This window comes from Megalobrama amblycephala, linkage group LG4, assembly GCF_018812025.1.
Source record: "Megalobrama amblycephala isolate DHTTF-2021 linkage group LG4, ASM1881202v1, whole genome shotgun sequence".
NCBI lineage: Eukaryota > Metazoa > Chordata > Actinopteri > Cypriniformes > Xenocyprididae > Megalobrama > Megalobrama amblycephala.
Window position 1 is genome coordinate 17,162,970 of NC_063047.1, and position 26,198 is coordinate 17,189,167.

The following is a 26,198-nucleotide window of genomic DNA, read 5'->3' on the forward strand; positions in this document are numbered from 1 at the left end:
GCAAAAGACCATTTATTTGCAGAAATCTTTCAAATCAAACTGGTTAAAGGGATAGTTCACCCAAAAATGAAAATTCTGTCATAATTTACTCACCCTCAGGTTTTTCAAACTTGTATACATTTTTGTTATGTTGAACACAAAGGAAGATGTTTTAAAGAATGTGGGAAACTGAACAGTTTTGGGCCACCATTGACTTCAATAGTATTTTATTTTCCTACTATGGAAGTCAGTGGTGCCCCAAAGTGGCCTGGTTAGTGGTTACAAACTTTCTTCAAAATATCTTCCTTTGTGTTCAACATAACAAAGACACTTTTACAGGTTTGGAACAACTTGGATAAATGATGACAGAATTTTCATTTTTGGGTGAACTGTCCCTTTAAGTAATATTAATTAGCAGCGTACTTACTATAGGTTTAGGGATTTGTTTAGGGTTAGTTACCTGATATAATTATGCATAATTTACTTTATTACTACAATGAGTACATGTAAGCATCTTTTTTTCGGTAAACATAACACTTGTAAAAAGTACCACAGTTTTCTTTTCAGAATTATACCTTTGTATTCAAAGTACTTAATAATTTTTCATTTATTAAAATGATTATTTAAAATATTTTATTATATTATTCATAATTCTTATATTACGTATCGATGCTATTAATAATAATAAAATATTTTCACTAAAATAATAACCAATGATATGCCATTAACTGATGTGCTCGCATTTATAAATCTGCCATTTCAAATAAATCATTAAAGGATTAGTTCACTTTCAAATTAAAATTTCCTGATAATTTACTCACCCCCATGTCATCCAAGATTTTCATGTCTTTCTTTCTTCAGTCGAAAAGAAATTAAGGTTTTTGATGAAAACATTCCAGGATTATTCTCCATATAGTGGACTTCAATGGAGCCCAAATGGTTGAAGGTCAAAATCAGTTCAGCTTCAAAGGGCTGTAAACGATACCAGACGAAGAATAAGGGTCTTATCTAGAGAAACCGTCGGACCGTCAGCCATTTTCTAATTTTTTTTTTAAATTTTATACATTTTAACCATAAATGCTCATCTTGAACTAGCTCTCTTCTTCTCTATTAGAATTCCAGCAGTGTAGACACTGCTAAGTGTATTACTGCCCTCCACAGGTCAAAGTTTGAACTAAATTGTTATGTACAATATGCTAGAGCAAGTATATAACAATTAGTTGAAACTTTGACCTGTGGAGGGCAGTAATACACTTAGCAGTGTCTAACCTGACCCTTATTCCTTGTCTGGGATCGTTTAAAGCCCTTTGAAGCTGCACTGAAACTGTAATTTTGACCTTCAACCGTTTGGAGTCCAGTGAAGTCCACTATATAGAGAAAAATCCTGGAATGTTTTCATCAAAAACCTTAATTTCTTTTCGACTGAAGAAAGAAAGACATAAACACCTTGGATGACATGGGGGTGAGTAAATTATCAGGAAATTTTAATTTGAAAGTGAACTAATCCTTTAATGATTCCTGCATGTCCAAAAAAACCCAAAACAAAACAAAAAAACAGCAACAACCAGACACCCAAAGTATATTATAACCAGTCTGGGTCATGGATTTTTAAAAAAGATTTCCGTTTAAGACATTTCAGTGTTGTTTGGCTTCATTGTGTGTGATTTATGGCCTACTCGAGGCCCCTTAGTCGCTGTTCTATCCTACTATTGCAAAGCCGTTGTCTTATGAATATTAATCAGATAATGCTGACGTTGCTTGGTAACCTTGAGCTAGCTTCTAGTCAAGTGACTAATTACTATTCACAAGGCAGTTCTTATATTCCCTCATTCGCCAACTGACTACCGCCCACGCACCAAACAGCCAATCATTCTGGGCTATTCAGCAAACGTCATGCTGCGTAATTAATATTCATAAGCAATCCCTTTTCCATAGTAGAACTCGCAAATTCGCCACTCGAGAGGCAGCTGAGGATCTGAGCGGAGCTGAGATTGCCTGTCAACGCGATGGATTGAGAATAAGTTTCATTTTTTTGGTCATATTTTGGATCAAATGCGGTGGATAATGAAAATATAACATCTTTATTTCACGTTTGAGGCGTTAAAGTTCAAGTCCTCGCGCGATGCCTCTCCGCTGTGTTTGTGTTCGCGTCATCATCATCGTCTCGAGATGTTTTGATATATCTGGATGAGCTTATGTGGACGTCAGGTTTGTTTGCTCTAACTTAACGGCCTTTGTGTGCACTTGATGTGCCTTATGCATTTGTGGAGGATTTGAATTAGCAGCCATTTAAGCTGGTCTCGAGCCCGTTAGGTGATCTGCCGATCATCATTTCAGCTGCTCAGATGCAACAGTTGCACGTGCATTTCTTGTGTCTGGATCATCTAGTGTGAATTTAATGCACACAAAATCTGTGCTGTGAACTCGAGCATGCAGCCTGTCTATTGTGGTGCACACGTGAGGACATGTCATTTCCAGCAACAGCAGCAGCAGCATCATGCATCCTGATGGCCGAAGCAGCAGCAGCAGCAGCAGGTCGGGTGTCCTCATGCCCAGCGCCGTCTACCCGTCTCTGGTCGTCGGCATCGCGGCGGCGGTGCTGCTCTTCCAGCTCGGCTCCGGAGGACTCACTCTCACCTCGTTTTTCCTCAAACTCTTTATTTATGTGTCCTTCGCCTTGTTCTGTTTCCTGCTGGGGAGTTTCGGGCTGCTGGTGAGGAAAAGCCCCTTGAAGATCAGCAGCTTCGACACCACTAAGAGACAGTCATCCAAGCTCGCGGATCTCTTCAATAAGTTAATGGTAAGGCTGATGATGTCACATCACAACATCTACACAAATACAGACAAACAACAATCCACACTCTCACTGTGATTGCTTCAGAGAATGTGACTGTGTCTGATGGCATGTACAGATGGATAGATAGACTGACATTTAGATAAGATTAAGATATTGCAGATAGATACTGCAACAGATGAATAGATAGATGATAGATAGATAGTAATGACAATTTGTAGTGAAAATGTGTGTGTGTTTATATATATATATATATATATATATATATATAATATTTGTAGTGAAAATGTGCATATTTTATATATATATATATATATATATATATATATATATATACATATATATAATGTGCACATTTTCACTACAAATATTTATTATATATAATATATATAAACGCACACACACATAGTCAAACCAATAATTGTTCAGATATTTTTGATATATTTTTACTAGTGGGTGCAGGACACTATAGTTCATTTATGTAAGTGAGGATAGCAAAATAAAGTAAACTGTGACATATCCAAAAATTCTTCATACAGTGGACTACCAGTAAATTGATAAAAATTTGAGACCAAAAATTATTCAGACACTTTGACCTGACCATGTTTTGCTTAAGTGTTTTCTGAGATAATTAAGATTATTTTTTCTGACACAGTTTAACTCTGAGATCTTGTCATATTTTATTACCATTTTTTTAAACTATAGTGAATAAACTGAATTAATGAATGAAATGTTCAAGGTGTCTGAATACATTTTGGTTTGACTGCATATGTATATATGTTTGTGTGTGTTTGTCATATTTTTTTCATTTGCACACTTTTATATTAGATGTAAATAATCACAATTAATCAATATGACAGCACACACATTACTATTTTTAATGTTTTTGAAAGTCTCTTATGAAAACTGGAGTAATGGCTGATGAAAATTCAGCTTTGTATCACAGAAATAAATTATATTTTAAAGTATATTAAAATAGAAAACCATTATTTTATATTTTAAAAATATTACAGTTTTTTTTCTGTATTTTTCAAAAACTAAATGTAGGCTTGACAAGCATAAGAGACTTCTTTCAAAGACATTAAAAATAGTAATTTGTCCAAACTTTTGTCTGGTACTGTATGTATGTGTGTATATATAGCATTAATATTAATTTTATGAAAGATGCAATTAATTGATATGTAAGCAATAAGGTATGAGAGGCTGTGCTGTATAGTGAATAAGTCACGGCTGAAGAGCGTTGTTAGAGTAACCCCTTCAGCCGTGACTTATTCACGATACAGCACTAGCCTCGAGTACCTTATTGCTTTTAAAAAACGGTTACCATACAATACAAATATTAAATCCAAAAATATGTAACAATGCAACTTTCATGAAGTAAAATCACTAAAAGCCTTCCTTCCGCCAGAAAAAATAGTCCCTGACCGTGAACAGCAACAGAAGTTACATTATTATGCCATTAGATGGCGGCAAAGACTGTCTTTATGAGTGTGTCAGTCAGTAGCGAAGACTTTTATATTGAAACTTTTACACTGAGTTGTTGTGAACATGGAACAACTGACAGATGCTTTGACTAGCGCTGTCAGTCACGGGAAAACCCCTTAACTGTTAAAAGGACAAGATATTGCTGCAGACATTTAAACACATTTTTTATTATGAACATAGGACTGACCTGAAGGAAAATGCTAAATCTGAATGCAGGTAGAATGCTAGAATGGTAGAATCAGAATCAAGGACAGGAACTAACCATTTTATAAATAAATGTGTAATATATATATAATCACATGCAGTTTTATTTTATTATTTATCTAAAATAAAATAAGTTGCCCTGTATAATTGAGTTTTATATATATATATAAAAAAAAAAAAAAAAAAAAAAAAAAATATATATATATATATTAATATTCATTAATTAATCATAAAAAAAAAAAAAATATATATATATATATATATATATATATATATAATTAAAATTAATGTAAACATTTAATTTAATGTAATATTAAACATTTTTTACATTTTAATGTATATATAAATAATACATAAAATACTCAGACGGTAAACAAGAACACAAATATTGGACTATAAAGATTCAATATAAACAAAAGAAAAAGTTACACAATTTATTGGCAAACATAGAAAGCCACACCTTTAACAAATCAATCAGTTTCTTCTGGATTACGCCCCTTTTTGTTGCGATTGTTTTGTTGATCACAACCTAATAATTGTTATAAGTACTGCATGTGGATCCTAAATCGGTTTGTTCTGTATATTCCACATAAGATCAATTGAAGGACCGTTGTAACTGGTAGTAAATATGTCCCTCAGCCAGGCCTTTAATTGGGCTCCTTTGGTAATGAGTGTTGTGTTTGGGTGTCATGAGTGATTTATTGTCTTCCTGCTCCGTAGGGCCGGTTCTGTGTTCCCCTGCTGGATTCAGCCCAGACCAGGAGGGTCGTCGTTTCTCTCAATGTGGATAAAGCCCTTAAAGAAGGTGAGCAGTCCTGGAATCAGTCTCTAGTGGAATAAAACACTTATTTTCTTATTTATAAATACTGCACATGAGCCTGTGACATTAGCGTGTAAACAGGAAATGGTTACCCCATTAAATCGTCACCCTGTGAACTTCAGTGTGTGACTCATAACTAGTTCTTGTTTGATCGGTGATTGCTGTGAAGTCGGTTCATTCTGATGGTGTTTGTCACAGACCTAAGCATCTCACAGATCCGCCATCTGTAGCTCCGCTCTCCGGAGGGACACATTTCCTGTTCAGATCTTCCATTTATGTTGATCAGTTTAATAGGCCAGTGAAGCGTGTCAGAGAGAGAGAGAGGGGGATGATGGGAGCCGTCAGTCCTGTCTGTCGCAATGATGCTAGACTGAAAAACACAAAAGCGCTTGTCTTTGCTGATGATGGAATCCTTGCCTGCCGTCTTTCCTCATGTAAATCTGGCTCAGATTAAATGGGTGTGAAATTAAAGGGCATGGAGCCATTTTATATATATTTTGTTTATTTTGTAAAGGTGCAGATGCTTCAGTATCTGGGGCGATCTTCCAGACATTGTGAGCAGGTTTTCTCTGACCTACATTCAGTTTAATATTTTAACATCCCATAATGACAGAGTGCCTTTTAAAGGAAGTATCTATGTTTCTTTACATTCTCACAAAAATGAACATTTTGTCATCTTTTATTCACCTTTATGCCATTCAAAACCTGTTTGATTTTTCTTTCTTCTGTGGAAACACAAACAGAGACTTTTGAAGAATGTTTGTTCAGCTGCTCTTTTATTAACCGCATATACCAAAAAATCACTAAAAAAGCCCATATGCTATTAAATATTAACAAAATTATAAATAGTTTGCATTTGTGTTTTTTGTTGAGTATCATATTTGATGCATTCAGCTGTGGCACATATATTATTTTTATATATTATATACTGTTTGCTTTCATAGTTTAAAGATATTTTGTTTTATGTAAGAAAAAAAAAGATAAATCAAATATTTTGAGGTGAACTGTTCCTGTAAATGGTCTGTGTTATTGATCAGAGGTGAATATTGCCCAGCATGCATCAGCGTCAGAGGTATTTTCACCTTTGACCTCTGTCAGTCACAAGACCACCTCTGTGTTCCTGCGCTCGGATTCAGACCGGCTGGATTTCTCTGGAAAATCTCTGAGCTTTAGGGTCCAGGAGCCGATCGCAGTTTCAGATCTTGGTTTGAGTTCTACAGCAGTCTCAAACGTGAGCCGATTATGGGATTAAAATGTCTGAATGTCTTTGCATTAGAATTAGATATTACAATATCAAATCAGCTTTCTATATCTGTATATTCAAATGCTGCAAGATCTTCTCTCACGTTTTGTTTTATTTTTGATCAGTGACTTATAATCGGCTGGTGATTTGGTGATTGTGTTGATTTTCTTTAAAATAAACAACATTTAAAAAATGTTGGAATCAGATCTAATAACAACAACAACAACAATATATTATTTTAATTTCATATTTTATAATATTTATATATTTATTTATATGTATTATGTAATATGTATTTATTTAATAATATTTCAATAAATAAAAATACCATATATATTATATTTAAATGCATAAAATATAGTATTTTATGTTATTTTATAATATTCAGTATATTATATATAGTATTTTAGTGTATACACACACATATATACAGTACAGTCCAAAAGTTTGGAGCCACTAAGATTTTTAATGTTTTTAAAAGAAGTTTCGTCTGCTCACCAAGGCTACATTTATTTAATTAAAAATACAGTAAAAAACAGTAATATTGTGAAATATTATTACAATTTAAAATAACTGTGTACTATTTAAATATATTTGACAAAGTAATTTATTCCTGTGATGCAAAGCTGAATTTTCAGCATCGTTACTCCAGTCTTCAGTGTCACATGATCCTTCAGAAATCATTCTAATATGATGATTTGATGCTCAAGAAACATTTATGATTATTTTCAATGTTGAAAACAGTTGTGTACTTTTTTTTCAGGATTCCTTGATGAATAGAAAGTTCAAAAGAACAGCATTTATCTGAAATACAAAGCTTCTGTAGCATTATACACTACCGTTCAAAAGTTTGGGGTCAGTAAGAATTTTTATTTTTATTTTTTTGAAAAGAAATTAAAGAAATGAATACTTTTATTCAGCAAGGATGCATTAAATCAATCAAAAGTGGCAGTAAAGACATTTATAATGTTACAAAAGATTAGATTTCAGATAAACACTGTTCTTTTGAACTTTCTATTCATCAAATAATCCGGAAAAAAAATATTGTACACAAATATTTTGTACAATTGTACACATTAAATGTTTCTTGAGCAGCAAATCAGCATATTAGAATGATTTCTGAAGGATCATGTGACACTGAAGACTGGAGTAATGATGCTGAAAATTCAGCTTTGCATCACAGGAATAAATTACTTTGTCAAATATATTCAAATAGAAAACAGTTATTTTAAATTGTAATAATATTTCACAATATTACTGTTTTTACTGTATTTTTAATTAAATAAATGTAGCCTTGGTGAGCAGACGAAACTTCTTTTAAAGACATTAAAAATCTTAGTGGTTCCAAACTTTTGGACTGTACTATACATAAAAATATATCATTTTTTATTATAGAATTATTTATATACATATAATATTTGAATGTATAAAATGTAGTATTAGTATTTTAATAATATTTCAATAAAAATAAATATGAAACAAAATAGTATATAATATAAAATATTATAAAATATATAAAGCTCAAGGCTGCCAGTTGCCATTATTTTGTGGGTAATGATCTCTCTCTCTCTGTCTCATGTGTTGCTGTTTTTCTTTGGAATAGGCTTGAGAAAACAATCGCTCTGACAATGCTGTCATTTTCCTGTCTGCCTTATTATCTGTCTCTCTGTTGGAGTGTGTGGGTGGAATGACATTATAGCACAAACCACTAACTGCATCCATCAAACATGGCTTTCACCTCAACACACACACACACACACACACACACACACACACACACACACACACACACTCACACACACACTCACACACACACACACACACACACACACACACACACACACACACACACACACACAAGTTTGTTTTTCTGTCATGGAGGGAACTTTCCATTGTTTTCCATTCTTCTATTGTTCATATACTAAGCTATATTTTCTATTTTTGCATAACCCTCACACAAACCTTTCTATGTTTTTATGCTGTGACTTAAGACTTTTTTTTTAAAAGCTGTTTTGTAGGTGATTTCAGTTTTTTCAGGTTGTTTATATGCATTCATAAGCATCTTTGTGGATCTCTTCTTACACTTCACAAAGCTTTTTGTCTGCATTCGGTAATCTGCATGCTTTATCTGATAAATTAGGTTACAAAATTCTAATTCTAATTCATATTTCCTTTTAATATTTCCTTTTATTTTAGTGCTGTCAAATCGATTGGGCTTGACTTTTTTGCTCACCAGCCTCTGTGGCTAGTGGTTTTCCAAAGTTACTAGCCACTCTGCATTTTTAATTATTTATATATTTATATTTTATATTTAATGTCACATCTGTGTTCCAGGCATATCCATCATTTGCATGCTGTGAACAACGAACAGCATCATACTCACAATTGCATATATTTCCAGCAGGATATAAGTCTGTTCCTGATTGCACCTATAAATGTCACACTCTCTCTACCCATGTTTCGAGCACCTCTGTCTGATCACATGACCAGGAACAGCTGCTGGTGCATGACAGCTAATAACGCTAACATCACCCGCAGAACCCACTCCGCGGGTGATTCTGAAAGGCTCCTAATGAATCGTGCGGGCGAATGAGATCCATGATTATAATAATGAGCTTGCTTGCACGGTTTGATCCCCTTAATGCTCGTTACACTGGAGACGCTGTTACCAACACAGAGCTGACGCACAGCGCTGGTGAGAACCGGAGCCCGTCACAGAGGGTCCTTCATACAGACTGTTGGGTCTGTGTTTCGCTCCAGTACACTCGCACTGTGTTTTGCTGCTCACAAACTGAAGTACAAGTCCATATAGTTTGCAGATATTAAGTACATTATTTAAATGTATTAAATACATTATTGCAGATATTAAAAACACATTGCTGTGGCAAAAATCAAAAGGACTCTTACTGCATAAGAGACAAGCTCGTCCAAATGTCTTTCAAAGGTTTTATTTCTTGCAAGAAAGGTCAGAGAGTCATACAGAAGCACAAAAGCACTGCAGAGTGTAAGACCCAGAATAAAGTCTCCCACTCTCTGTTATATCTTGGCCTTCAAGGCTGAAAACCTTGTTCTCTTCCCATATTTAGGCACGTGACTTACACAGTATCCCTCCACCTGTCACGTGACACTCGCATCCCCCTGCTATACAAAACCCATACATTTGATACACATATGGTCTTTGTTTGGGTCCTGGCGGAGATCCAGAAATAAATCCCTAAATACGGCCTTAAGAGTGCATACTCAAACACTTCTAAAAGAAAATTATGTATCCACAAGCATATAAGGATAATCATATAAAATTACTCAATTTCTTCCACAACATTTTGCCACTGTATACTGTGAAATAATTAGATTTTTACATTATCATTATCTCAGAAGTTTTAAATGTGTTGCTAAGCAGTTGCTAGGGTGTTCTTGGTGGTTGCTAAGGTGTTGCTAGACGGTTTCTAATAATCCTAGGTTTTTCTGGGTGGTTTCTATTAGGGCTGGGCGATATATCGCATGTGATTCTCATGCGCATTTCGTCAGTAAAGCCGGTTCCCTGATTACCGCTAAATCGCCATCACCTGCTTTCAAATGGAGCGGCATTTAACTGACAGAGCCGTAGTTCACTGATAAGCCACGCTATATCACGTTCATATCGCAGATGAATCGCCTTCGATAATGAACGCGATATTTGCGTGGCTTATCAGTGAACTACGGCTCTGTCAGTTAAATGCCGCTCCATTTGAAAGCAGGTGATGGCGATTTAGCGGTAATCAGGGAACCGGCTTTACTGACGAAATGCGCGTGAGAATCGCATGCGATATATCGCCCAGCCCTAGTTTCTATGTGATTGCATACTAGTCCAAGTCAAAAGAGCCCACCCTCAAGTTCTCAGAAGTTTGAAATGTGCTGCTATACAGTTGCTAGGGTGTTCTAGGTGGTTGCTAGGTGGTTTCTACGGTTTATAGGTGTTTTGGGTGGTTCCTAGGTGATAGTCCAAGTCAAAAGAGTCCACCCTCAAGTTCTCAGAGGTTTTAAATGTGTTGCTATGCGGTTTGCTAGGGTGTTCTTGGTGGTTGCTAAGGCGTTGCTAGATGGTTTCTAATGATTCTGGGGTTTTCTGGGTGGTTTCTAGGCGATTGTGGTTTGTTAGGTTGTTCTAGGTGGTTGCTAGGGCGTTACTAGGCAGTTTCTAATGATTCTAGGGTGTTAAGAGGTTTTAAATGTGATATGCAGTTGCTAGGATTTTCTTGGTGGTTGCTAAGGCGTTGCTAGGTGGTTTCTAATGATTCTGAGGTGTTCTCTGTGGTTTCTAGTGGCACTTTCCCACTGCATGGTACGACTCGGTATGGATCATTTTGGCGCTTTTCCACTGCATGGGACGGCTCGGTATGGAACGGTACTTCTCGCTTAAATAGTACCACCTCGGTTGAGGTTCCAAGCATGCCGAACCGATATTTAATGTGACGTGTAAACACTGCAGATCAGTGATTAGTCAGAGAGAATCGTCACTACCAGCGTCATTGGATTTGAAACACGAGACACCAAACCTGCTGGATTTAAATAGTCAGTAACAGCCACGCAGTATCATTTGTTCATGCAACATTTTTTAAAAGATCGTCACACGAACTTGAAAAAAGAAATGGCTGTATCGTGGTCAGTAGATGAGGTGCAGACTCGTTGATATCTGAGGAGAGGATCCATGGCAGTAAAGGCAGCGCAACTATAATGAACAGTCTATAATCCCACCCACTTTGAAGCGGTACTAAACTGCAGTGGAAAAGCAAACCGAAAGTAAGCGAGCCAAGCCGTGCCGAACTGAGCCGGGTCGTTCCACACATTGGAAAAGCGCCATAGGTGACTACACATATGTTAGCTATACAGATGCTAGGGTGTTCTAGGTGGTTGCTAGGGCGTTGCTATGCAGTTTCTAATGATTCTAGGGTGTTCTGGGTGGTTGCTAGGTGACTGCATACTAGTCCAATTCAAAAGGGCCCACGCTCAAGTTCTCAAGAGATTTTAAATGTGTTGCTATGCGGTTGCTATGGTGTACTAGGTGGTTTCTAGGGCGTTGCTAGGCAGTTTCTAATGATTTTATGGTGTTCTGGGTGGTTGCTAGGTGACTGCATACTAGTCCAATTCAAAAGGGCCCACCCTCAAGTTCTCAAGAGATTTTAAATGTGTTGCTATGCGGTTGCTATGGTGTACTAGGTGGTTTCTAGGGCGTTGCTAGGCAGTTTCTAATGATTTTATGGTGTTCTGGGTGGTTGCTAGGTGACTGCATACTAGTCCAAGTAAAAAAAAAAAAAAAGCCCTAAGTTCTCAGAGCTTTTAAATGTGTTGCTATGCAGTTGCTAGGGCGTAGCTAGTCAGTTTCTAAGGTTTAGAGCAGGGGTTTTCAAAGTCAAAGACAGTGGGGCCTCCCTTTTGACACCACCCCCCCCTTAAAATATATATTTTTCATAATTCACAATGTATGTAGTGCAAAAACAAAAACAGTTTCAAGCATGTTTGCCTTCACACAAAGTAGATGTGTGTTCCACGTCCTCTGATCAGCTTACTCTGCTTTACAAATGCACTTGGAACATTAGCTGCTAAACCACATTACTGATCCAAGATCAGGTGTCATAGAATGACGTACATCAGTTTTTCACGATACACACTTCCTGTAGATCAGCCTGATGAGCCGGAGAATAGAGAATGGAGGACGTTCCTATGAGTCATTTTCTATCAAGTGAGCCATGGGCAGAGAAGATATCCTGACCATCATTGCATGTAAAATATGTTAAATTTTGGCATACCAATCAAATAAATGAGTCAAGAAAAGGAAGCTGTAGCTGATATCTCAAAGACACACAAATGGAAGGTGAAGTTGAGTGGATTGCATTGTGGGAAACAGTAGCTCTGTTGCTTATTTTGCCAAATGTACTGTATTATGTCATACAGAATCTATGCATTCAGAATATTTACATGCAATACTGCAGAAATAGTAAGAGTTTGTGATTACATGCATAAAACATCTCTCTGTTGTATGTGTAATCAGTCTTTCAAGCATGTTTTGGTGATGATGAGATCATGAATATGTCTGCAGTGCAAATGCTGGTTGTTAGCAGACTCCCTGCTGGGTGTTTTTTTGTTTTTGTTTTTATACACAGATGACAAAATCCCATCAGCGCTAACGTCACATGGCGTAAACAAACTGTGAGTGCTGTTGTTTGGGATCCAGTTTGACTCATGTGCTGTCAGAATCTGATAAACGGACCAAAAGAGAAACAAGACAGAGGATGAAAAAGGGCTGGACTGATGCTTTATGTCTGTAGTAGTTTGTTGTTTTCTGGACCACATTGATTCCAGATTTAAATAATTCAAGGCAGTGTTTCTCTCATGTCGTATTTATGTATTCAGCTGATGTTTTTAGCAAAGCTGTGCTTCCTGAATGACTCAACTGTCTCATTATTTATTTAATTATTGGGATTTAGTTTATGGTTGCTTAGTCTGTGATCAGCGAAACCACAATAGGAGTCTTATGATAGACCATATTATAGAGTGTAAAACAACGAGAGAGCTATACTGAAGTATAAAGGTCAACTGTTGAGATTTGTGGGGAGTTTTCATTGGATGATCAGAGAAAGATTTATAACTAATTTAATAAGAATAAATTCATATTTTTATTCAGCAAGGACACATGAAAGTGATCAAAAGTGACAGTAAAGACATTTATAATGCTACACAAGATTCTATTTCAAATAAATGTTGTTCTTTTAAACTCTATTCATCAAAGAATCCTGATAAAATAAATAACAGGTTTCACAAAATATAAGTTTTCAGCATTGACAATAATAAAAAGTGTTTCTACCATTTATTTTTATATGATATATGATTTTGGGCTGCTTAAAGGTATGCTGGGTGTTCTAGGTGGTTGCCAGGCAGTTTCTGAGGATTTTAGGATGTTCTAAGTGGTTGCTATGTGACTGAATACTAGTCTAAGTCAAAATAGCCCATACTCAAGTTCTCAGAGGTTTTAAATGTGTTGTTCTGCAGTTGCTAGGGTGTTGTAGGTGGTTTCTCTGGCGTTGTTAGGTGGTTTCTATGGATTTTAGGGTGTTCTGCATGGTTTCTAGGTGATTGAATAGTAGTCCGAGTCAAAAGAGCCCACCCTCAAGTTGTGAGAGGTTTTAAATGTATTGCTATGCAGTTGCTAGGGTGTTCTGGGTGGTTGCTAGGCGATTTATAAGGTTTATAGGGTGTTCTGGGTGGTTGCTAGGCAGTTTACAAGGTTTATAGGGTGTTCTGGGTGGTTGCTAGGTGATAATCCAAGTCAAAAGGGATGATTTAAATGCGATTCTGTGCAGTTACTAGAGTGTTTTAGGTGGTTGCTAGGGCTTGCTAGGCAGTTTCTAAGGATTTTAGGCTGTTCAGAGTGGTTGTTATGTGATTGAATACTAATCCAAATCAAAAGAGCCCATCCTCAAGTTGTGAGAGGTTTTAAATGTATTGCTGTGCAGTTGCTAGGGTGTTCTGGGTGGTTGCTAGGCGGTTTATAGGGTGTTCTGGTTGGTTGCTAGGTGATAATCCAAGTCAAAAGGGATGATTTAAATGCGATTCTGTGCAGTTACTAGAGTGTTTTAGGTGGTTGCTAGGGCTTGCTAGGCAGTTTCTAAGGATTTTAGGCTGTTCAGAGTGGTTGTTATGTGATTGAATACTAATCCAAATCAAAAGAGCCCATCCTCAAGTTGTGAGAGGTTTTAAATGTATTGCTGTGCAGTTGCTAGGGTGTTCTGGGTGGTTGCTAGGTGATAATCCAAGTCAAAAGAGTGGATTTAAATGTGTTTCTGTGAAGTTGCTAGAGTGTTATAGGTGGTTGCTAGGGCATTGCTAGGCAGTTTCTAAGGATTTTAGGCTTGCTACATGATTGAATACTAGTCCAAATTAAAAGAGCCCATCCTCAAGTTCTCAGAGGTTTTAAATGTGTTAATGTGCAGTTGCTAGGGTGTTCTGTGTGGTTCCTAGGGCATTGCTAAGCAGTTTCTATGGATTTTAGGCTGTTCAGAGTGGGTTGCTATGTTATTGAATACTAGTCTAAGTCAAAATAGCCCATACTCAAGTTCTCAGAGGTTTTAAATGTGTTGTTCTGCAGTTGCTAGGGTGTTCTAGGTGGTTTCTAGGGCGTTGTTAGGTGGTTTCTATGGATTTTAGGGTGTTCTGCATGGTTGATAGGTGATTGAATAGTAGTCAGAGTCAAAAGAGCCCACCCTCAAGTTGTGAGAGGTTTTAAATGTGTTGCTATGTAGTTGCTAGGCTGTTCTAGGTGGTTGCTAGGGCGTTGCTAACTGGTTTCCTATGTTTTTTGGGTGGTTGCCTGGTAACTTCATACTAGTCCAAGTCAAAAGAGCATCTGGGTGATCTGTATGTGCATCATTTGCTCTCTCCTGACAGGATGGGTGTGTAACGGTGAGAAGACGTTGTCGAGTCTGTAGCAGGTTGTCTGTGATGCTCATGCATCACCGGTCTTGTTAAACCAAATGAGTGATGCTCACTGAAGCCGTTTCTGATTTTTCATTCTGACTCAGAGAACTGAAGAGGCCGACACACCCTCCTGTATTCTGAGCACAGCTGGGTGTCAGATTTATGAATTGAGTAAATTTAGATATAATTTCATTCTCACTGGTGATATTTGCCAAAGCAAGAACCACTTAAAGGGGACCTATTATGTCCCTTTTCACAAGATGTAATATTAGTGTCTCCAGAATGTGTCTGTGAAGTTTCAGCTCAAAATCAGATCATTTATTATAGCTTGTCAAATTTGCATCTATTTGGGTGTGAGCAAAAACACGCCGTTTTTGTGTGTGTCCCTTTAAATGCAAATGAGCTGCTGCTCCCGCCCCCTTTCCAGAAGAGGGCGGAGCTTTAACAGTTCAACAACAACAAAGCTGGAGAATCTCACGCAGCCAAAATGAGGATTGTCAGTAACGGTGTTCAGCCTTACATTGTTCAAACCGGAGTCGACACTGATGGAGAGACTCAGGAAGAAGTTACAACTTTTAGAATGAAACTGGACGTTTCTGAATGGTTAGTGGATAAATTTATGTAGTTGCTGTGGAGTTGATTCAACTCATCCACTAGCATGTGCCGTCATGTTCATCTTTTGTGCAAAACCCATATGGACGCCCACTGTATAGCGTACCTGTTTGCCAAACAGAGCCATACACACCAGGCTAACGTTTATGATTGCTGTCAAATGCTGTGAATGGAAATAAAATTATAATATAAATAAATAAATATAAATATATATATATATATATATATATATATATATATATATATATATATATATATATATTTTTTTTTTTTATTTTATTAGTTTTTACTTTATTTTACTATATTTTTATATTATATTTTTATTATTTTATATTTATTTTTTTATTTTATTATTTTTATTTCAATTTATTTTACTATATATTTTTATATTATTTTTTTATTTTATTTTTACGTTATTTTATTTTACTATATATTTTTACATTTATATTATCTTTTTATTTTATTAGTTCATTTTATTTTAGTATATATTTTTATATTATATTTTTTATTTTATTTTTATTTATTACTTGTATTATTTATTTATTATTTATTTACTATAAATAGTCTGTTTGTTTTTTTTCTCCATTTCTTTCACTCTAAATGTGACGGAATTATCCGAGTTCTCAGTCTTGCATATTTTCTGCCGTGTCACTTGGTAAGAGGAAGATGCCTGAAGGAGTGTAAGCAGCACTTCCTGTTGCTCAGCTGGGGAAAGTCAGCACATTTTATGAGGTCACTGTGGCTATAAATAGCGCTGCCTCAGCCGGGAGGAAAAATGCCTGCAAACCAAGTTTTGCGTAACTGCTGCACAAAGGGTGTCGCTGAAGCGCGTTCAGCTCTCGATCTGCTCATTTTGACGGTGTGTTCAGTTACGGTGGGCATAGGATTGGAGCTTCATAAGAGGACTGTTGCAGTAGTCTGCAGTCATTGGTAATCCTCTGGTAGTGCCAACACATTCATGCCATCTGCCACTGTGTGTATGGCGTCTTGAAGTGTTTGAGAAGTGGTTTGTCTGTGTGTGAGTGTGTGTGTGTTTTCAGTTTAAAAGTCATAAAATCAAAATAGACAATTCTTATATTTTCAGATGGAATATTGCAGTGTTTATTATAAATGATTTACCCGTGCTCATCAGTATTATTGTTTTAAATTCATGTTCCTCGTAATCTTGAATCAGTATAACTTCCCCTCCCTCTTGCAGCAACATCTCTTCTCTTCTCTGATGATGAAGGCGGGGCAGCCTGTCACTCACATGCACTCTAAACCCAAATAAGTTGGGCTAACTCAAAAAATTTAATGTAATCAGTTATATCAAAGTTTTTGAGTTATGATGTTCCCAATTGTAAGTAAGCAGAACTATCAAGTTTGTTGCGGTGTGCTGCTTTAGGCAATGCTCTGCTGGGAAATCTTGGGTCCTGCCCTCCATGTGGATGTTACTTTGACACGTACCACCTACCTAAGCATTGTTGCAGACCATGTACACCCTTTCATGGAAACGGTATTCCCTGGTGGCTGTGGCCTCTTTCAGCAGGATAATGCTCCTGACACAAAGCAGAAATGGTTCAGGAATGGTTTGAGGAGCACAAAAACGAGTTTGAGGTGTTGACTTGGCCTCCAAATTCCCTAATTGAGCATCTGTGGGATGTGCTGAACAAACAAGTCCGATCCATGGAGGCTCCACCTCTCAACTTACAGGACTTAAAGGATCTGGTGCTAACATCTTGGTGTCAGATACCACAGCACACCTTCAGGGGTCTAGAGGAGTCCATGCCTCGACGGGTCAGGGCTGTTGTGACAGCAAAAGAGGGACCAACACAATATTAGGAAGGTGCTCATAGTGTTATGCCTGATCGGTGTGTATATTGAAGTCATTCTGCCTGAAACTGTGTCCAGTTATATATATTCAATTATATATGTATTGTGTCCAGTATTTTACTTGATAATGATGACGATGATGCCAGTTTTGTTTATATCCAGCTGTCTGTATTTGTTGCTTCAGCTAGTGACGGGACAAACAGCAGATTCTTCATTTACACCCAGTAAATACAGTGTTGCTGATTAACTTAAATAGCTCATGACTATTATATTTGGTGCTCTGTTGACAGCAGGATGAAGTGTGTTTATCATCCTGATAAGAAGCTGTAAAGCAAAGACATCTGGCAGCCTCAGTGACTTATTATCTTTTTCATTAATAGTGTGTGAAACAGTATGCAGTATACCACAATTAACAGTTGTATGCTATATTGTCACATGACCTTACTGCATGTTTAAATTTTTTTTTAAAGATTTATTTTTGGCGTTTTTGCCTTTTTGGTTGCCCGAAACACAACATTGCTGTATGTCGGTGCTGCCCACTAGGCTATCGGCACTGACCTGCATGTTTAATTTACTGACTAATAGTTATACTTTTTAAAATGAAGGTTATTTATTGGCATCAATAGTTCTGTAAAGAACCTTCATGGAACCACTAAAGGTTCTTTATAGTTAAATATGTTACAATAATGGTTGGTTTCACTTCTAGTTCACAAGTCACACTGCAAATTGAAGGTTGAGTGAATTGCATTTTGGGATTAGGTGTTCTGCAGACTATGCATTGGTACTATAATGCACATTTTTGCAAATTAAATGGTTATGTATTCTAAGCATATTGAAAATATGGTTTATGGTTTTTAAAAAAAAAAATGTTACTGAAAAATTATAATGATTTTGAAAAAATGTTTATATAAATGAGTAACAATTCTATCTTTCTTTGCAGTGTTTGACTACAGCTATAGGGACTATATTCTGTCGTGGTACGTCCCCTTGAGTCGAGATGAGGGCCAGCTGTACCAGATGTTGTCGGAGGACTTCTGGGAAATGACCAAACAGCTGCGAATGCGTCTATCTGAGGTGGACGTGGTCAACCTGGTCTGTAACGACACGGTCAAGACCCTCCACACACACTTCTGTGACCTTAAAGCTGCTAACTCAAGGTGAGATGCACAACACTTGACTTTATTCCAGCGGTGAACTGATATGGAGCGTTCGGTTGAGACAGACACAACATTGTTAAATTAAGTGCATGCAAAATGTACATTCAAATTCTGTTGACTGGTTTGTTTTCAGCACACATGCATAATTATCTCTTGCTAATCTCAAAATGTAAATATTAGGCAGGATATATTGACACAAATTTCACTTTTGGATTCACAAGCTTCTTTACTGACCGGTACTTTATTAACGTCATTCTCACACCACATTAAAGAGAGGACATTGTTTCTTGACACAGACGGCACTAAAATATGTCTGACATAATAGTTCATGCTCTGGTTTATGTCAGAGTTTATGGACCGTGTTTGCTGGCTCCGAGCGCCACGTTTAGAGAAGCATCATCTCTGTATCATCTTTCAGCAGCGTTTAGAGCTTTTGGAGACCTGTGATTGGATTGCTTGTGAAAGGGCAATGGCCACGCCTTCTCATGAATAATATTGAGAGTGTTTAAATCTATGTAAAACAGATCATTTCAAACCTGGAAGAAGAAAATAGTCCAGAAAATCCCTAAATTAACCGAATTCTCTGATGTATTATGTGCATACATTGCCATTTAAAAGGTTGGGGGTAGCGAGATTTTCTTTTCTTTTTTGTGAAAGAAATTAATACTTTATTCCGCAATCACATTGATCAAAAGTGACGTAAAGATATTTATAATGTTACAAAATACAAAATATTTCAAATAATTGCTGTTCTTTTGAAAATTTTTCAATGTTTCCACAAAAATCTGAAGCAGCTCAACTGTTTTCAACATTGATAATAATCAGAAATGTTTCTTGAGCAGCAAATCATCATATCAGAATGATTTCTGAAGGATCATGTGACACTGAAGACTGGAGTAATGATGCTGAAAATTCAGCTTTGCATCACAGGAATAAAATACACTTTACTATATATTCACATAGAAAACACATATTTTAAATTGGAATAATATTTCACTATTTTTACTGTATTTTTGATCAAATATATGCAGCATTGCTGAGAATAAGAGACTTATTTCAAAAACATTAAAAAAATCTTACTGACCCCAAATGAATGCCGTGTGTGTGTGTGTGTGTTTTCTCTTTAAAGAGCCACCAAAACCGAAAAGTGTTTATTGTGGTTTCTTTAAACATCCAAACATGTTATCTGGATTGACAGAGTGATAGCCTTTTTCTTTCATCTTTACTCTAACAACAGCGAACAGCAAATTTACCTGTTTTTTCAGTGGCAAAAGCAGAAGAATATGAAACCTTTGTGCTTGTTGAAATCCGGTCTACTTGTGTTTGGATCACAAGCACTCTCTTGATTGGATTCACTGATTTCTGATTTGTTGGTGGAAAGAAAGCCAAATGATTATACACACACACACACGCACACGCACACGCACACGCACACGCACACACACACACACACACACACACACACACACACACATACATACACATACATTCTGGAGATTCATATTTCTCCTTTTGATTGATTAACATTTAAAACTCCAGTCTTTTGTGACCCTTTGTTCTATACAAAACATCACACACCCTTACACACTTGTCTATCTGTTATTCCATTACACACATTCTTACACACTCTTTCTCTCTGAGTATGTGTGTGTGTGTGTGTGTGTGTGTGATGGATGTGGATGCAGTAATGAGCATCTCTGCCCGACGTGTGTGTGTGTGTGTGTGTGTCAGTGATCGATCTGCACAGCTCATTAGCAGAGTGGACAGACGTCTTCTGTTGCCTCTCTTTTTCTTCCTCTCAGGTGTCTTCCTACACCCGTCTGTCTGTATGTCTATTTTTGAAATATTTCCTCATTCACATTTTATGATTTCACCTTCTGGTCTGATCTCTTGCTTTTTCTTTTCCTCTTGCTTTTTCTTTTTTCACCAATAAATGCTTTATTGGTGTGATTTGCATTGCATATTGAAAAAGGTAAAAAATAAAAATAGAATCAATCAATCAATCAAAACAATAAAATAAGTTAATTTCTCTCTCTTGCAATTTCAGTGATTTACTGGCATGATTGTTTTGCATATTGCCAAAGAAGAAAAGGGGAAAATAAAATGGTATAAAATAATAATATAATATAATATAATATAATATAATATAATATAATATAATATAATATAATATAATATAATATAATATAATATAATATAATAATAAAAACATAAAATAAAATAAACAAAATATTATTTTCTCTCTTGCAATTTCAATTTTTCAGAGTGATTTATTGGCATGATTGTTTTGCATATTGCCAAAGAAAAAACTTCATAATATAATATAATATAATATAATATATATATAATATAATATAATATAATATAATATAATAAAAAACAAGATATTAATTTTTGCTTAATTGGCATGATTATTTTGCATATTGCCAAAGAAAAAAAAATTATAATATAATATAATTTAATATAATATAATAATAAAAAAAAAAAAACCCAAGATATTAATTTTTGCTTAATTGGCATGATTATTTTGCATATTGCCAAAGAAAAAAAATAATATAATATAATATAATATAATATAATATAATATAATATTTAGAATAAAAAAAAAAAACAAGATATTAATTTTTGCTTCATTGGCATGATTGTTTTGCATATTGCCAAAGAAAAAAATTTATATTATATTATATTATATTATATTATATTATATTATATTATATTATTATAAAATTAGGATAAAAAGCAAGATATAAATTTTTGCTTAATTGGCATGATTATTTTGCATATTGCCAAAGAAGAAAAATAAAAAAATAAAATAGAATAAAATTAAAATAATATAAAACCCAACACAACACAACACAACACAACACAACACAACACAACACAACACAACACAACACAACACAACACAACACAACACAACACAACACAACACAACACAACACAACACAACACAACACAACACAACACAACACAACACAGATATGAATTACTGCTTCATTGGCATGATTGTTTGAACAGAATCTCTTTCTCTCTCTCCAGGCTGGAGGAAGTTCCACGGCCATTTCCGTTGCATCCGTGTCTGAACAGTCCCGACGAGGAGCTGCGTTTCCTGCGCTGCTGTGCTCGTCTGCTCATGCTGCGTCTGCTCCCCGTGCGGGACGCTCGTTCACGCAGCCTGCGCCTCTTACTGGTGGAGGTCGTCGCTACTAAAGGTGACCTTGAAGTTGGCCTCACTAAACCTGCTGTACACTGTGTGATATTTCATGTCCTTGGGATTTTGTTTGTCAGTACAGCGTGACCTCGGATTCTTGAGTAGAAGTCAGTCAGAATTAGCATAAAAAATGGTCAAAACTTCACATATATAATCAATGAAAGCAAGACAGCTGGGACATCAATGGAAGCATCAGCCATTTGCCGTAAATATCCATTAATATCTTGTTGTCAGCTGGGGACAGATTTCATTATTTTATGACACCGGTTTATTACATATATGCATTTTTGGCAGACACTTTTATCCAAAGTGACTTGCATTGCATTTCCTGAGAATTGAACCCATGACCTTAAAATTGTTTGAGCTACAGAGATATTATAATATATATTACAAGATTTCAATTTCAAATGTTCTTTTGATTCATCATAAAATCCGTATTAAACAACATCAGTAATAAATCTGCTGTTGGGAATATTTCTCACACACAGATTAGCTTTAGTTTGTCATAACTTTCCCCTGATGTGGATTAATGAAGAAGACATTTCTGTAATGCAGTTGAAAGCAGTACAAGACTTTGATAAGTAGAAATGATTTGCTTTCATGGATCAAAATGAGATGAGATTTGGCGTTCATGTTCTATAAATCCTTCTCTCACAGAACAAAGCTTTCATTCACTGACAGTATCATAACTTGAGAATTAGATTTTGGGAAAATCTTGTTTTTGGCTCGAGCTTCGATTGGACTGAGCTGATTGTCTGTTCAATACTCTTACAAAGCTGCTTTTGTGCAAGAACTCACGAAACATCTACTGCCATTTTTTTTTTTTTTTTTACAAATCACGAAATTGATTCCAGGATCTTTTCAATGAGCACCAGATGTGTGATTGTAATTGCTTTTGATTTGCCATGAAATTACTAATTACATCTATTATTGGAGACAGGCAGATGGAGAGAGATTGAGTCTGTGATGACAGAGAAATGATGGATTACTGCAGGATATTAAAGTGCCCCTATTATGCTTTTACGGATATTACATTTCATGCAGTGTGTAATAAAGCTGTTTGTGAATTTAAAAGGTCTGCAAAGTGCAGATTAATGGAGTTATTGATTCCTAAAAGAAAGTGATTCTGAACTGTCTGAAACGAGTCGTCAGTAATTCCAGTCTCACTTCCTGCTCGAATTCATATGTAGGTTTGTAGCTAATTTGCATAATGCCAGCCTGTGGTCTTCATTGGCTGAACAGCGTCTTTTTGCCCCGCCCTCAATCACTGTAGTTGTATCTGAGACTGGAAGAGTTTGTGTTGTTCGTGTCGAGAAGACGGCGTTTTCTGCTGCCAAAGTAAATCCACTTTGATGAGATTGATACGGCATCGTTACTGTTCGTATCACTGTGTATCAAGCGCTGATGAGCATTTGGTTTCTGACCAATCACAACAGACTGGGCAATCTGACCAATCAGAGCTGAGCATTTCTCAGAGAGGCGGGGTTTAGAAAGACAGAATCTTTGAACGAACCGTTTCAGACACTGTGAGAAAAGAGCTGATGCTGTAATGGATAATTATGAGAAAATTAAAGAGTCTGATAACTTTCCATGTCTTAATTCTGCGTTTCATTGATCTCAACATTGAAAAGTGAGGGCGGGGCAACTTGTCACTCACATGAGGTCCACCAATAGCAAACCACAACCATCCAATCAATTCCCCACAGACATAATCAAGCCCCGCCCTACATTTGTTCTTGTTCCAGAAGCCGTTTCACACTGATATACGTCACATTAGGGAAGAAAAGATTAGTGCAACTTCAGTTTCATGTTGATTTTAAAATATTAGTGTCTTTTTAAATACCAGTTTCTGCCCCGCTGCTTCAGGATGCAGCTGCTAGATTAACTTTAACCTGTTTTCCTCTGGTCTGGGGTTATACTGGAGGAAGCGTTTACATCTGTTTTCTCAGACTGGCAGGTTGCCAGTCATTTTTTTTTTCGGGGCGAGACGTCGCCCGCCAGCTCTGTCTGGCAGTAATGAGGCACTGCCTCGTGCTCCGTCTGCTGCGTCTCAGCGTTCCTCATCAGCGCTGCGTAAACAAGCCCGAGTAGCTTCAGAGATCTCATCATGATGAGTGACGGAGGAAAGCGTGATGAGGTTTTTAGAATAACAGTTTGGTTTTATGTGTTATCATTATCTCTGTTGTAAAATGTATTGAGCTGCCTTTACAGCTACTTTCTAAGGCTTCTTAGCTGAAAGGAAAACTCAATAAAAGATTGATTTGAAGCTCCATATCTGTCACAAATAGTGAAATGCATGGAGAGTTTGACTCAGAATTGATTCCTGTAGTGCAATGCTTTAAGCAAATACTGCATTGGGTAAAATAGTCCATTTTAATCAAATATATAAATAAGATGTTTGTTTTTCACTGTTTTCACATAATCAAATGCATGCTCTCTTGTATATAGAGTTGGGAGGTATGATTGTTTTTAATGAATCATTTGTTCAAATTATTCACTGATTCATTTGAGTGTGTGCAGCAGGGTTTTTATTGTTAACTAAAACTATTAAAACATTTCTTTTCATTGAAATAAAGCTAAAATAAAATATAAATATTAGTTGGAAAAACTTAAACTAAACGAAAATGAGAATTGCTGCCTTGGCAATAAACTGAAATAAGTTTTAGTTGAAGCAGTAAAATTATTAGCTGGGCAAAAAATAAATAAATCAAACTAACTAAAGCTAAAACTGACATAAAAATAAATTAAACCTAAAGAGCAATATTTTAAAAACAAAAAACTAAAAAAATGACAAGAACACTAAAAATTAAACTAAAATTACAAGTCGGTTCTGGGGCATTTTGAGTTATTCGCAGATTCTGAAAGTGTAGTCTCCAAGCTTTCCAACGATGTGTAACACATGGAAATCTGATAATATTTGGAGATGTTGTGGCCATTTGAAGGTAGGCACTCAAAAAAGCTCTAACGAGAGAAAATGCCTCTAAAACTTGTGCAGTTCTCGCCTGTTCTCACCTGCTGGAAGTGACAGTAGGGCTCATTTACATCTCATTTAGATAAGCCATACCCCCTGTAAAGCTGCATGGTTGCATAGCAACGACATACGCAACGGGAAAAATCGGACCGCATACTATTAATAATAAAGGATAATGTGCATTGTAAATGTCAGTAATTTATCTTTTAATTTATCTTTCCTGGTTTAGACCTCAGTTAGTGGTTAGACCTGGTTTGAGTCAAAGGATTAAAAAAATCCTGTACATTAAACTCTTCAATAAATACTTTTACTTTTGACTTATAACGCACATTTTACAGCTACGGATACTTTATATTTTTTCTTAAGTAGGAATTTAATCTGATACATTTACTATTACGTTAGTAAATCCTTGTTAAGAATATTAAGTAGCACTTTCTCCACCACTGGCTAAAATTATTAGCATCACATTCAATTCAAGAATGCTAACAGGCAGGTTTACGTGGGCTAAGTCATTCACACCAGTCAATTCAAGCAACTGAAGCGTTATTCAAATTAATAGCAGATGCTAACATTACCATCTAAAAGCATGTTATAGTAATTAAATTAAAACGACAGTCCTGAGCTAGCTAATAACAATGGACACATGAGAAAACGTGTACGTGTTCTTAGAATGAACACAAAACGACAAACTTTGATGTTTATGGAAAGAAACATAAAAGTATTCTTGCAGATCTCGTTGCCTCCAATGAAATAAGTCGTTCGGGCACACTTTCTCTTTGTCGGGGTCTTCTTCGTGGATGTAACCGTCTGTTTGCCTCTAAATGTCCAATAATTCGCCACTTTTTTCCGCAGCTAAAGAATCCAGCAGAGCCGGCGCTGCATACTAAGTAGCCACGCTTCACTTGGAGGGCGGGGGCAATAACAAAAGAAACAAAAGCCGGCGTATCCGATTCTAGTAAGGAAATACAAACAGACAATGACACGCCCCTACTGCGAGATAGAATCCCAGAAAAACAAGCCGATTTCAAACTTAAAATGTACGCTTTTAAATATACCAGTACTGCTATCTCAAACACGGAGAGGCTTCTTTGTGATCTCAACTAACAGATTCTGCAAAAAAACGAAAATCACCAATTTTGAAAAAAAAAACGCTTCTTTCTCATTTTGCGCGAATGTTGTGCTGCTGACTTGTGTCCCTGGTTTCCGTGACGGGTCACATATATATATATATATATATATATATATATATATATATATATATATATATATATATATATATATATATATATATATATATATATATATATATATATATATATATATATATATCTATATATCAGGGGCGTTTCCTCCGAGGAGGCAAGGGAGGCAGTGCCTCCTCAAAAAAAAAAAAAAAAAATAGGATGAGAAAATAATCCATATTTCATATAAAACAGCACAAATATTGCAAATTACGACA

General features: G+C 36.0%; 1 protein-coding gene across 1 annotated transcript in view; it reads left to right on the forward strand.

Moving 5' to 3' along the window:
* The first annotated feature begins 1,887 nt into the window (after positions 1-1,887).
* snx25 (sorting nexin 25) overlaps positions 1,888-26,198 on the forward strand; it is a 57,009-nt gene continuing 32,698 nt past the window's right edge. The window contains exons 1-4 of the mRNA XM_048187993.1: positions 1,888-2,779; positions 5,183-5,267; positions 18,341-18,557; positions 21,597-21,769. Of these exons, the coding sequence (XP_048043950.1) occupies positions 2,477-2,779; positions 5,183-5,267; positions 18,341-18,557; positions 21,597-21,769 (778 nt within the window). The 5' untranslated portion in view covers positions 1,888-2,476. The remainder of the gene's footprint in view (positions 2,780-5,182; positions 5,268-18,340; positions 18,558-21,596; positions 21,770-26,198) is intronic.